The following is a 14,180-nucleotide window of genomic DNA, read 5'->3' as shown; positions in this document are numbered from 1 at the left end:
CAGGCTCCGAGCCATCAGCCCAGAGCCCGATGTGGGGCTCGAACTCCCGGACCGTGAGATCGTGACCTGAGCTGAAGTCGGACGCTTAACCGACTGAGCCACCCAGGCGCCCCTCTACATTTGTACTCTTAATTCAAGTTTTTCTCTCAGTTTCTCAAATAACTGGGTTTATGCTAATGTTCCGTGATTTAAAACAGGTGTGGGACATGTGAGTCGTGCACTGACAGAAAATGACAGAAAAATGTAGTTTTAGTGTTCATGAGCAAACGCAACAGCACTTAACAACATAAATTAATGTAAGACAAATTACAGGGGAAAAACAAATTTAATTCTTTATATATGAGAGCCCCATAGAAACATGAAACTCGAAGCAGTGACAAGATAAAGGGGTTTGGGCTTGGGGTAGTAAACAGTGGACAAGTAACGAGGTTCATTTATCTGACTTTCTCTGCCCTAAATCCCCTGTCTCTGGTGCTGAGATGCTTTGTGCCCTCTTGGTACAGGGGACACTCATCTGCTTTCAGGGACCAAGGAGAATCAGAGTGTCCTCACACCAGCTGTTTCTCAAGTCCCTTTAGTTCAAAGTAATCAAGAGGCCAACGTGACAGATTTCGGGGTGGCAGTTCTGCACCCCTCCACAAGGGAAATACTCATGCATTTCTCTTGGGCACACGCACAGGTGTGGTCTCGGGGTCACAGGTCATATGCATATTTAGTTCCAGCCAATATTTCTGGGGGCGCCTGGCTGGCTCAGTTGGTGAAGCACACGACTCTTGATCTCAGGGTTGTGACCTTGGGCCCCACTTTGGGTGTAGAGATTAGAAATAAAATCTTTAAAAAATGTTTTTCAGTTTCCCAGCGCAGGTGTGCGGGTGTCTGGAAAGCCTGGTCAGAGATGCCTGAGACTTGTAGCTGCTTCGCACCCTCAGCAGAACCTGATGCTGGGGAGGAGGAGTATTTCACTGTTTTTAAATTTGAATCTCCCTGCTAGCAAAAGACGTCGAGCACCTTTTAAATCGCCTACTGGCTCTATGGGGATCCTCTCTTGTGAAGTGCGTCTTAATTTGCTCTTTCTTTTCGAGATTTTAGTCTTCTTCTTAGCGTTTTGTAGAAGTGCTTCACACATGCCAGGTAAGAGTATTTGTAATTTGTAAGTATTGAAATGCCTTCTGAGACTGTGGCTCATCTCTTCCTAACGCGGAGAGGGCTTGACAAACTTTCGAGGAAGGGGAAAAATGAAACGAAGGGGAGAGAGGTTGAGGACACAAGAGAGAGTTCCATCCGGAGATCTCTGTGGTTTTTCCGTGCAGGAAAAATGCCCTGGGCCTTTGGCGGGGCGGGGGCCTTGGGAGGGACTGATGGGGAGAGTGGTCCTCGGGCAGAAGGGCCGTTATCTGGCCTCTGCCTTCCTCTTACCCTTCTAGCACGGGGTCCCGTCCAGAGGTTTAGGGCACGGCGGCGTGTGACACGGTGGATTTTCTGTCCTTGAAGACGCCTCAGAAATGTGGCTCGTGTTTCCGGAGGGTGAGGGCACTTCTGCGGTGAGAGGTGTGGCTCAGGGGGGCTCCGCCCTTTCCTAGTGAGCGGGTTCGTACCCACGCTCTCGCGTCTACCTGTCTGTCTCCGGCACTCCAGTACTCCTCTCCTTTCAACAACTCGTCTTGCAGGCTGTGGCGCAAGGGAGGGCCTCATCGGCCTCAGCCCGCGCCCTGGGTCCGCGCCCGGGGTCTCTCCCTGGGTCTCTGCCCGTGGTCTCCGCCTGGGGTCTCCGCCCAGGGTCTCTCCCTGGGTCTCCGCCCAAGGTGTCTGCCCAAGGTCTCTCCCTGGGTCCCCGCCCAACGTCTCTTCCTGAGTCCCCGCCTGGGGTCTCCCCTCGGCCGCCCGCAGTGTCCGCTCCGGGAAGCCAGGGAGGAAACACCGGCTCGTCCGGATTTCCTGAACCCCGAGCAAGAAGCCAGTCACCGCCCCCACGTGCCCACTAGCCCTGTTCCTGCTGCTCGGCCCCTGAGGAGCAAGACAGAGAAAGGACCGGAGAAGACTCGGTAATTCGTGTTGAATTCCCTGCATCCCCGAGCGGCATTCGCGTCGTGGGGAACCCCAGGCGACCACGCAGGGAGCACCTGCTGACCCATTTCTACCCGCCCCTCCTCCTCCAGCTCACCCGCTGCCTCCGAAGGCCTTCTCCTCGCGCAGGGTTTCCGGGAGCCCTTCCCCTGCCCCCCCCCCCAACCCTCGGGGAAGCGGGTGCCTGGGAGGAAAGTGGGAGCGGACACGTTGGGGGGGGGTGAGGAAGGGTACCCTGGCCCCGCGATGCACACTTTACTAATTGGAGAATGACTAAAGAAGGAACCTTCCAGCAGCCGAAATAGCTCAGCTGGGAGAGCGTTAGACTGAAGATCTACAGGTCCCTGGTTCGACCCCGGGTTTCGGCAGCTTGGCTTTTGTCCCGGCACGTGGGGGAGGGCAGGGGCGCGTTTTTGTCACACTCTCTTGGTTCCTATTCACTGAGGTCTTGGATGAAACGTTAACCGACATAGCGAATGTTTCATTTAAAGTTTTACAACCTAAGAAATTCCAATATGTTACATGCCATTACCCTTACAACTCATTTCTGTCTTGATGGGTGTGTGTGTGATGTTTTTAATCCACACAATTGCAGGGGGGAATCTGCAGAGAAAGAACCACTGCAATGTTGTGGTAGAATGTGTGTGGTGTGTGCTCGTGTATGTGCAAGGACAATTCTGCAACCAGAAAACGAGAGTATCCATTATTATGTGGATGTATGTGTGCATAAAGAACTTATACAACGCAACACCGAAAAACCAAATAATCCAATTAAAAAAATGGGCAGAAGACATGAAGAGACACTTCTCCAAGGAAGACATCCAGATGGCCAACCGACACATGAAAAAATGCTCAACATCACTCATCATCAGGGAAATACAAATCAAAACCACAATGAGATACCCCCTTACCCCTATGAGAATGGCTAACGTTAACAACTCAGGCAACAAAGATGTTGGTGAGGATGTGGAGAAAGAGGAACCCTCTTGCACTGCTGGTGGGAAAGCAAACTGGTGCAGCCACTCCGGAAAACAGTATGGAGACTCCTCAAAAAATCAAAAATAAAACTACCCTACGACCCAGGAATTGCACGGCAAAGTCAGTTGGAGAGAGACAAATACCATATGATTTCACTCAAGTGTGTAATGTAAGAAAACAAAACAAATGAACAAAGTTGGGGGGAAAGACAAACCAAGAAACAGACTTTTTTTTTATTTTTTTCAACTTTTTAAATTTATTTTTGGGACAGAGAGAGACAGAGCATGAACGGGGGAGGGGCAGAGAGAGAGGGAGACACAGAATCGGAAACAGGCTCCAGGCTCCGAGCCATCCGCCCAGAGCCCGACGTGGGGCTCGAACTCACGGACCGCGCCGCGAGATCGTGACCTGGCTGAAGTCGGACGCTTAACCGACTGCACCACCCAGGCACCCCTAAGAAACAGACTCTTAACTACAGAGAAGAACTTGATGGTCACCAGAGGGGAGGTGGGTGGGGGGCCGGGTAGAATAGGTGAAGGGGATTAAGAGCACAGTTGTCCTGATGAGCAGTGAGTAATGCATAGAATTGCCATATCCCTATATTGTACCCCTGAAACGGATTTAACACTGCATTATCAACCATACTGGAAATAAAAGAAAATAAAGGAAATAAAAGTTCCATGAGCCAAGTGAGAGAACTAGTCTGCCAGACAAATCTTATTCCTCCAATTTCAGAAAGGACTCAGTCATTTTAGGAATACTGGCAAAAGCTCATATATGGGGAAACCAGAATGCGAAACACTTAACCACTAGAAATACGGTACCAGGAAATTGGTTTTCTCAGCATCTTCTCATGTAGTTCAAAGAACACAGTCTTAACCAGGATAAGTCCCAGGGTTCAAGAAATGTCCAGGAGTGAACGCTAATGAGCACACTCTTTGGTCTTTATCTGGCTTCTCATTCTTGGGTCTCCCAGTGACTCACAAACCCAAGGCTTGAAGCCCAGGTGATCCTGAGTTGGCCGTGTAGCATCCTCACAAGTGCGCTGCATGTATCTCGAATTTAATGTGCGCAAAGCTAGCTCATGTTCCTCATGTTCCCATCCTCCCCCCTCCCTCCATCTCCAAAAGAATTTTTATAACCTGTTTTCTGCACTTCTTCTGTTTGATAATGGCATGATGTTTCCTATAAATAAATAGATAATTTTTCCCTTGACCCTTAAATCTTGTGTCTCTTTACCTTTGGTCTCACTGTCACAATCCAACATTTCTCTCCATCCCCAAAGCTGTTTCCTTCATGCCTAATGAATGCCTTTTGAAAAAGAGATTTTGGACCATTGGCAGGGCCTCCTAAGTTTGAAGAGAAACGACCCTTTAAGTGAAATGCTGAATGCATCACTCTAGGGTTTCCTTTTAGGGTCGTGATGCCTTTTCCCTATTAAATCTGATACTTAACATTCCAATGGAGCAAACAAGAAATATTATGAACCATTTTAGGCCGGAAAATGCTGACTTTCCAAAGCCTTGTGTCTCAGGGTAAGACATATCTGAAGGAAAGCGAAAGAGCTGAAAACTGGGGCTTGATTACTTCCTTGGCAGGAATGGGAGAAGGAAACTGTAAACACGTGTTGAAGCCACAGGAGACACTTCTTGGCTATCACCGGACACGTTTCCAGTGTCTTCCTTTCCATCTCAAGTTCTACACTCTGAAGAATCAGTGCCCCTCTTTGGTTCCTGAAGGTCTCCTGCTCAAAGCAGCCGCGGGAGCCCCGTTAACACTGAACCACCACAACAGGCAGGAATCAAGGGCCTCAGAAAACAAAACTTATTTCCAGATAACCGTTAGCAGCGAGCCCTTGCGGAGGGGGGTGTAGCTCAGTGGTAGAGCGCGTGCTTTGCATGTATGAGGGCCCGGGTTCGATCCCCGGCACCTCCAAGCTATAGCTTTTTTTTTTTTTTTTTTTAATTCTTCAAGAAATACTGATCTAGCACTCCTAACTTTTTGTTCCATTCCTGCACATATGGAGGGAAAAACCTAATGGGTTGTCTTGAATTCTCCCTCATCTCTTGCTGTGAGCCCCCACACCACCCAGGGGGACGGGACCCTAACAACATCCCTTGAACCCGAACAAAAGCTAGCGGTTCACCGTGGTTCCCACCGTGTACTATTATTAAAGAGAGGGAAATACAACAACGGAGAAGAAACAGCATCGCCCTACCTACATTTTCTTTGGTTCTTTCTGTTTTCTGGGCCAAACGCAGAATGAGAGCAGCATTACTCCTCTGGCTGCTCTACAGACCCCCAGCACTTGCGGACCCCAAGCCCCTCCGGGGTGAGCAAGCCAAAGGATGCTGGACGCCGGGGGGGGGGGGGGGTGGAGATGGCCAGGGACCTCAATAGGGGCCTTCCAAACATGAAAGAAATAAACGTGGATCAACGCATTCTCAATCGATATTCCATAATACCTGCTTCCCTACATTTCTTCACTCACCCTGTTTTCACCGTTGTTTTCAATCTCGAAACAAAACATTGCCTGGAGACCTCCGTTAACATCAAATGAAGGCCCTCACATGAGGAAGTAGGAAAGGCTTTTCCGTCACAACGGGAAAGAGATGCAAAGGTGACAAGAACACAGGTGTGTCGGCCGCTTCTGCGGGTGAAGGGCGGCCACTTCCTCTGAACTTTCGCCTCTGCTCTGTGTGGCCAGGGAACACCTAGGAGTTCCTGACCCACTGGTGGCACCTGCATTAGTCGCTAGGGTCACCGTAACAGAATACCACAGACTCGAGCAACAGAAATTTCTTTTCTCACAGTTCTGGGGGCCAAGATCAAGGTGCCGCAGGGCTGGTTTCTGGTGAGCCCTTTTCAGGAAGCAGCCGACAGCGGCCTTCTCCGTTTGCTGTCCCATCGCGTGGCTTTTCCTTCGTGTGCACACGCCTTGTGTCTCTTCCTCTTCCTATGAGAGGCACCCTTATCTCACTGAACCTTTATTACCTCCCTAAAGACTCATCTTCAGATACAGTTGCACTGTGCGGTTAGGACATCATATGGATTTGGAGATGGGGAGGGGGGACACACAATTCAGTCCCTAACGGCACCTTTTCAAGAATTCCGATGCAGGATGGTTTCAAAACTGCTGCTCTCTGTGGATTTATTTCCTGCTGGATCATTTGTCTTTGGGAGGGAATTAAATTTGTTTCCAGTCTGTAAGTCTAACTTTCCGCCAGGCTGGGATGTCCTTATTTCCAGATTCCCTTCTCCAGTGACAAAATCTACAGCGGGCACTCCCGAGGGGGACTGCCTGGAGTCTGCCTGGCTGCTGATTGGTGGTGCTCCCTGGGGCCAATTACTTGTTCCAGGGTGCTGTTTTCGAGGGGGGTAATGTGGTCATTCCATGCATTCTCTTTAATCTGAGTGCTTTCTCTAGCATTTAAGCACATGGAGTGTGGGTGTTAGTGAGAAAGGACCTGGAGAGGGCATGTGGAATTAGGGTGCTGTTGAGCAGACTTCCAGATTCCAGGTCCAGTCCCCCGGACAATAATTTAGGTGACTTTGTGGGTCCCATCACACAGCCCCTGAGTTTTCTGTGGATGAGCTCCAATGGGCGCGGGGAGACCTGATCTACCAAAATGCCATGGGTTCTATCAAACTATTTGGGGGTCTCAGAAAGCCAAACTTGGAGGACTTCTAGCCCTATGGCAAACACCGAAATGTCCTCTCCGTCCCAACTAATTTGGCCAGTTCTCTCGTCTGGGATCAAATTGCTAAAAACTATACTATGAGTGAATTGTGATTAAAATATCTCCTTCCGGTATGGCTGCTTCTGCAGCGGGTGAGACTTGTTGGCTCGCAGGCCACTCCTCCCTCCATGGAAGAAATCCTGCGCCTCCCCCTCCCCCTGCTGCCCTCACGTCTGTACCTTGTCCACTAAGCCTAAGTCTCTGCTGCCTTACAAGGGCTTCGATTACGAGGGGGCCGTGACAGGTCCCTCTCCCTGTGCCTCCAAGAATCGGACATGGGCAACGCCGGGGCCCCTGCAGAAGCGGGGGTGAGATTCTGAGACAGACACCTGGATTCCCGAGGCTTGCTTACATGACAGATGTCACCGCTCACGTGCAGTCCCGAGCCGTCGGCCCTTGGACCCAGCCGACACCCTGCACCTGTTCACACAAGGTGCCCGCCGTCCTGGCACCAGTTACTGCCTTAGGGTCCGTGCCACGGCTTCTACCTCAACACTCAACGTCCAGGAAACACTCGTTCCTCCCGCTGCCCGACGTGCGGACGCCGGCAGACCCCGCTCCCACCTGCAGCTCCTCTCGGGGCCGTCACCGCGCAGGGATCAGACCCGGCCGACCCGCCGGCCCGGCCGGGCGCACCGACCCCACCGACTCCGCTGACCCGCCGGGCGCACCGACTCCGCGGACCCCGCTGGGCGCACCCACCGCACCGACTGCGCGGACCCGCCGACCCCACCGACCCCGCCGACTCCGCCGCGCGCCTCCTCTCCGGTGCGACGCCGCGACCGTCCGGGGAAAACGCGCGCTCAGCTCCCTTCGGGACCGGGAACCGATCTTCTCCCCCCGCACCCCCACCCCGGCCTCTCGCGCCCACTCACGCGACCCTCCGCTCGCCTTCGTCACCCCCGCCCGCCCGCTCCCGGCGCCCGCCCGCTCCCGGGGCCCCCGGGGCCCCCTCGCCTACTTCCCGCGGGGGCCCCCCTCCCCCCCCCCCCCCCCGCCCGGCCTCAGTCCGCGGCGGCGTCTCCAGGCCTCGGCCTGACAAACCCTCTGGTTTTCAGAATCAGCTGCGGCTTTTAAACAGTGTGGGTCCCCGACCCCCCGACCCCACAGGACCCGGGATCCCCACAAACCCAGTGACTGTCGCACCGCATTATGGGCGAGGCGGGAAGGGCGCGCGCCCTTGGCTCGGGTTCCCGAAGCAGGTGCGGCCGCCCGGGACGCCCCCCGCTCCCCTCCGGCTCCCTCCCTCCGTCTCGCCCTCCGAGGGTCTCGGAGTCGCGTCCCCTACACGAACCCGAACCCGGGCGGGACCCGCGACGGCGCGAACCCGGGACCCGACCCGCGACGGTGGCCGGACGGCCGGTGACCCCCCTGCGGTCCGCGGGCAGCGCCGGGAGCGGTGACTCCCTTCTTCCCACTTCCCGCGGGGCCCCTCGTGCGGAGCGCTCCCGCGATCGCGACCTCCGTGGTCGGTGGGTCGGTGCTTTGCAGACAGACACGGCTTCCTGTGCCAGGAGCGACCGCCACCGAACCCGGATTTGTCCACTTCAATCGTTTTGCCACACTTGTTTTTTCTCTTCCCCCCAAATGGAAACACACAAATTACTATTTTTTCTGATTTCAGAATAACTTGCATATTGTCAGGTCTTATTTCTAATAGTTAAAATTCTGAAATGTTAGCATTAATAGCGTACTACGACGTAACTCCCAGCTGTACTTGAATTCCACCAATCATTAAAAAAAGGTCCTTCTGAGCGACTTTCCCCGCCCGGTTCAGGGTCATGCGCGGCAGGTGGCTTTCTTGTTCTCAGTGTCCTTCAATCTGGGATGGCTCCCCAACCCTTCCTTCCTTTCCTGACGCTGGCGGTTGTGAGGAACTCAAGCCAGTCGTCGAGTAGACCCTTCAGTTTGGGCTTATCTGGTGTTCATGATTGGGTTCGGGTTACACAGTTTGGCAAAAATACAAACTATGTTCGTTCTCAGTGTATCACTTAAGGGTTTTTCATTTATTAGTGGGGTTAACTAAATGTAATGTTTCCCTTCATTCAGTTAGTTTGTAAAATGGGCAGAAATATTTGAGGTCAAACAAGTACTTCATTCCTCACCAAAATTTTATCCATCACTTTAAAAAAATATTTACTTATTTTTGAGAGAGAGAGAAAGAAAGAGACAGAGTATGAGCGGGATAGAGGCAGAGAGAGAGGGAGATACAGAATCCGAAGCAGCTCCAGGCTCTGAGCTGTCAGCACAGAGCCCGACGCGGGGCTCGAACCCACGAGCTGTGAGATCATGACCTGAGCTGAAGTCAGACACTGAACCCACTGAGCCACCCAGGTGCCCTCTTTTACCCACAGTTTCAAAATAGATGGATAAATTTTCTATGGTAATCAATCATTACCATGATGGTGGCACAATGGTGATACGTTAGATCTATTCTTTAAATCAATTCGTTCACATTTATTTCTTTTTAAATTGATATATAATTGACCTATAAAACTATATTAGTTTCAGGTGCACAACATAATGATCTGATATTGGTATGCACTGCAAAATGATCATCGCAGGAAGTCTAGTTATTATATCCATCGCCACACATAGTTACAGTTTTTTTCTTGTGATGAGGATTTTTAGGATCTACTGTTAGTAAGTTTCATATGTGCAATACAGTCTTGTTACCTGTAGGCTTCCTGAATTACATATAACAGGGCCTGAGTGTGCTCTTTGCCTTGAACACAATGTTTAGATCTTTAAAAGATTCTCCATTGAGAAACTGTCCAATACCTCTACAAACACAGGCATTCCAATAGCACTGTGCGTACACAGTCCAGCTACTGTAATAGATATTCAATAAACAGTTCCTATGGTGTTCATGGGGCAAACAGGAAAAACAAAGCCCGCGTCCTTAATATAAATATCGTGAATCCAACCAATATCCAGATTCTTCCTGGTGTAATGCAAAGAAACATCACTCAGTAATGCTGGAGACTTTCCTAACTGTGCTTTTATGTGACCAGAGAGCTCAGTACCTTTCTTGTCCTGCCACCACCAGCATTTTACACACATGCACACACACTCACACGTCAGAACTCGAAGATCTTTGTGTTTGATACCTTTCTAGATTCTTCCTCAGTGAAGTCCATCCCTTCTCTCTTATCATCCTGTTCTACCAGCTCTGTAAGTCGGATAAGGGAATTTCTGCCAGACGAATCAGTTTCTGTCATTTTCAAAATAGACTCAATAGTATTTTTACAAATATGCTCAGTAAGCTGAGCCTCCAACTCTTGATTTCAGCTCAGGTCATGATCCCGGGGTCGTGGGGCGGAGCCCGGTGTCAGGCTCTGCACTGAGCATGGAGCCTGCTTAAGATTCTCTCTCTCTCCTGCCCCTCCCCCCTCAAATTATATATATAAAGCTGTGGTACACACACAGGAATATTATTCAGCCATAAAAAAGGAAATGCTGCCATTTGTGATAACATGGATGGACCTTGCAGGCATTGTGTTAAGTGAAATAAGTCAGAGAAAGACAAATACTGTATGGTGTTACTTATATGTGGAATAAAAAGTAAAGCACCCAAGACACTAACAGAAAGAGATCAGACTTATGGCACCAGAGGCAGGGAGTGGCAGGTGGAGAATGGGGGAATTTGATGAATGTGGTCAAGAGGTAAAATCTTCTTCGGTGCCTAGGTGGCTCAGTCAGTTGAGCAGCCAACTTAGGCTCAGGACATGATCTCACAGTTCCTGGGCCCGAGCCCCACGTCGGGCTCTGTGCTGACAGCTCGGAGCCTGGAGCCTGCTTCGGCTTCTGTCTCGCTCCCTCTTTACTCCTCCACCTCACAGGCTCTCTATTCTCTCAAAAACCAATAAATATTAAAAAAAAACCCTTTTTTTTAAAAAAGGTAAAAACTTCCAGTTACTAATAAATAAGTACTGGGATATAATAAGTCATTTATAGTCAACTCTGCTGTATGGTATTTTCGAAAGTCATTAAGAGGTGATGGGTATTGAGGAGGGCACCTGTTGGGATGAGCACTGGGTGTTGTTTGGAAATCAATTTGACAATAAATTTCATATTTAAAAAAGTCATTAAGAGTGTAAATCCTAAGAGTTCTTATCACAAAGAGAAACACATATTTTCTTTTTTTTTTGTATCTATGACATGATGAATGTTAACTAAAGTCATTGCGATAATCATTTCACAATACATGTAACTCAAGTTGTTACGCTGTATGTGTTAAACGTATACAGTGCTCTATGTCACGTACATCTCAATAAAACTGGATAAGAAAACTGGGTTTGGGGAGTGCCTGGGTGGCTCAGTTGGTTGTGTGTCTGACTTCGGCTCAGGTCCTGACCTCACAGTTCCTGGGTTCAGGCCCTGCATTGGTCTCTGTGCTGACAGCTCGGAACCGGAGCCTGCTTTGGATTCTGTGTCTCCCTCTCTCTCTGCTCCTCCCCCACTCACGCTCTGTCTCTTAAAAATAAATAAACATTTTAAAAAACGAGAAAAAAAAACTGGATGCTGATGGCCAATAGTATTTTTGCGTTCTTCTTTATGCTTGATCATTTCCTGTTCAGTTGTATCAATTATTCTGAAAGAGGTTTTGAAGTTTTCAACTATAATTGTGGATTTGTCTATTTTTCTTTTCTTTAAAAAAATTTTTTTAATGTTTATTTATTTTTGATACAGAGAGAGACAGGGCATGAACAGGGGAGGGGTCAGAGAGAGAGGGAGACACAGAATCTGAAGCAGGTTCCAGCCTCTTAGCTGTCAGCACAGATCCCGATGCGGGGCTCGAACCCACAGTCCATTAGATCATGACCTGAGCAGAAGTCGGAAGCTCAACAGACTGAGCCACGCAGGCGCCCCTCTATTTTTCTTTTCAATTCTAGCAGTTCTTAGTTTTTTCTTCGCATATTTCACAGCTCTGTGGTTTGGTGCGTGGTATCGGGGATGACTCTGCCATCTTGGTAAATGTACAATTTTTACCGTTATATCATGTCCTTTTTTGTCTCTGTTAATGATCTTTGTCCTGAGGCTTACTTTACTGATGACATAGTTACTCCAGCTGTCCCTCATGACATATCTGTTTTCCCCTCGTAATTTCAGCCTGCCTCTGTATTTATATTTGTCGTGAGCTTCCTGCGGACAGCAGGGTCATGTTTTCTAATCCACCCTCTTAATATCTGTATTTTGATTGGTGTACCTAGACTATTTATATCTAATGCAATTATTGATACATTAGGGCTTAAGTCTGGCATTTTATTTTTTTGCTTCTGCTTGGTTCTGTGATTTTCGCTTTTTGTTCCTTTGTTTGTTTGTTTTATGGACTACTTGTACATCTTTCGGATTCCATATTCCTTTATGTGTAGCTTTTGGACTGTCTCCCTTCGCATAGATTCTCAGCAGCTGCTCCAGGACGTACATCATGTGGATTTGCCTTCCCACAGACACCTCGTGTCACCATTTTGCCTGAGCTGTAGTAACCTTACCTCCCTTCTTGTCACTCTACCCTTCCTCATTTGTAATGTACTTGTCTTAGCAATTTCTTTTACATACATTAGAACCATGTCAGACAATGTTATACCTTTTCCTTCAAACTGTCAAACACTAACTTAGAAAGCTCCAGATGAGGGGCGCCTGGGTGGCGCAGTCAGACTTCAGTCAGGTCACGATCTCGCGGTCCGTGAGTTCGAGCCCCGCGCCGGGCTCTGGGCTGATGGCTCAGAGCCTGGAGCCTGCTTCCCATTCTGTGTCTCCCTCTCTCTCTGCCCCTTCCCCGTTCATGCTCTGTCTCTCTCTGTCCCCAAAATAAATAAACGTTGAAAAAAAAAATTAAAATAAATAAATAAATAAATAAATAAATAAAAAAGAAAGCTCCAGATGATGAAAATTTATTATATTTGCCATGTCTCTTGCTTACAATGTATTTTCTTCCTTCCTGATGCCCAACATTGCTTTCTTTATCATTTTCTGTCTGTTTGGAGAACTTACCGGAGCCACTGTTTTAGGGCAGTTCTGCTGCGAGCAATTATCTTAGTTTTCCTTGATCTGGAGTATCTTGTTTTCCCTTCATTCCTGAAGGATATTTTCTCTCGATACAGTATTTTGGTTTGACAGTCCTTTTCTTTCAGCGCTTGAAAAAGTGCCATCCTGGGATGCCTGTGGCTTGTCGGTTGAGTGTGTCCACCCCTTTTTTTCAGCTCAGGTCATGATCCCAGGGTTGTGGGATCAAGCCCCACATCAAGATCTGCACTGAGCGGGGAGCCTGCTGGAGATTCTCTCTCTCCTCTCTCTCTGACCCTCCCCTGCTTGCACACTCGGTTGCATACTCTGTCTCTAAAATTAAAAAAATATATATGCCACCCTTTCTGGCCTCTATGGTTTCTGATGAAATTGCCACTGTCATTCAAATTATTTTTGTTTCAATTTTTTTTCTTGTTTTTAGAGTTCAGAAGCGTTGGTTGCTCTTCTTTCCAGTCACCTGATGACTCGTCTCTAAAAACCCCATAAAAGTGTGAGTCTCCAGGCCAGCAATCTCCATAGAGGTGGCGCCTACAAATCAAAGAGTAGACAAAGTTCCAGTCAATGTGCAAGCGGAACCCTTCTCTCCTACACCCTTTGGGTGCTCAGGGCAAAGCAAGAGTGATTACGCCTGAACAGGGACTTGAACCCTGGACCCTCAGATTAAAAGTCTGATGCTCTGCCAGCTGAGCTATCCAGGCTCACACGCTGCTTCCTCTCCGTGCATATCTAATATTGGTTTGCACATTGGGGCACTTCCTATCGTTGCGTGTCCTGGTTCTCAAATAACATCCTTTGAATTCTCCTCACTGGGAAAAAGTGCCCTTAGAGACACGTTACAATCTCCGGGACCTTTTCCTCTTTTTCTCTCCTCTCTGTCCCCCACCCCCCAGTTGTTCAGAACCAAAGATGCACCGTCTCCTCCAGGAAGCCGGCAGGTTTCAGGAGGCTCTGGGTTCTAGCCAAGCACCGGCACCTGAATGTTTCCCATTTGCACCCACGCTGCTCACACGGCCCCTGTTTGCACCCTTACACGTCGGAGGGGCCGACCGTGAAGGAGGAAGAGCTTGAAGGCGCCCGACAATGTTCCACAAGGGACCCCTCCCTCTGCTGTTGGGTGGGACCGCCGTCCCCGCGCAGGGCGAGCAGTCCCAGGGCTGAGAGAGCCGCGGAGCGCTGTCGGGGGTCGGCCTGAAGGCAGCGCCTCATCCCTGGGGTGGTCGCGGCCCAAAGATTTCAGAAATAGTAGTGCTGACAGAGCGACCTCGTCCTGCCTCGTTCCTCCCCCAAACACCCACAGACAAGGGCGTGATCAGTCCCAACACGCGCTCAACCGCGACGGTGCACCTCAGTGGGGGCGGGGAGGGGGGG

The 14,180-nt window shown here is 49.6% G+C and overlaps 1 protein-coding gene and 3 non-coding genes across 4 annotated transcripts; 3 read left to right on the top strand and 1 right to left on the bottom strand.

Moving 5' to 3' along the window:
- Positions 1–2,359: 2,359 nt before the first annotated feature.
- On the top strand, positions 2,360–2,432 carry TRNAF-GAA (transfer RNA phenylalanine (anticodon GAA)). Its single transcript has one exon. It is a non-coding gene; the product is annotated as a tRNA-Phe (tRNA).
- A 2,473-nt stretch (positions 2,433–4,905) lies between these two features.
- On the top strand, positions 4,906–4,977 carry TRNAA-UGC (transfer RNA alanine (anticodon UGC)). The gene has a single exon. It is a non-coding gene; the product is annotated as a tRNA-Ala (tRNA).
- A 1,878-nt stretch (positions 4,978–6,855) lies between these two features.
- On the top strand, positions 6,856–8,185 carry LOC121018387 (basic proline-rich protein-like). Its single transcript, XM_040457123.1, has 3 exons — positions 6,856–6,874; positions 6,999–7,090; positions 7,379–8,185. Exons 1-3 carry the CDS (start codon positions 6,856–6,858, stop codon positions 8,183–8,185), a joined length of 918 nt encoding a protein of 305 aa, XP_040313057.1.
- A 5,252-nt stretch (positions 8,186–13,437) lies between these two features.
- TRNAK-UUU (transfer RNA lysine (anticodon UUU)) lies at positions 13,438–13,510 on the bottom strand. Its single transcript has one exon. It is a non-coding gene; the product is annotated as a tRNA-Lys (tRNA).
- Positions 13,511–14,180: the final 670 nt, after the last annotated feature.

Source organism: Herpailurus yagouaroundi, unplaced genomic scaffold (genome assembly GCF_014898765.1).
Source record: "Herpailurus yagouaroundi ecotype Mexico unplaced genomic scaffold, PumYag 219, whole genome shotgun sequence".
NCBI lineage: Eukaryota > Metazoa > Chordata > Mammalia > Carnivora > Felidae > Herpailurus > Herpailurus yagouaroundi.
This window is presented reverse-complemented; position numbering and strand designations above follow the sequence as displayed.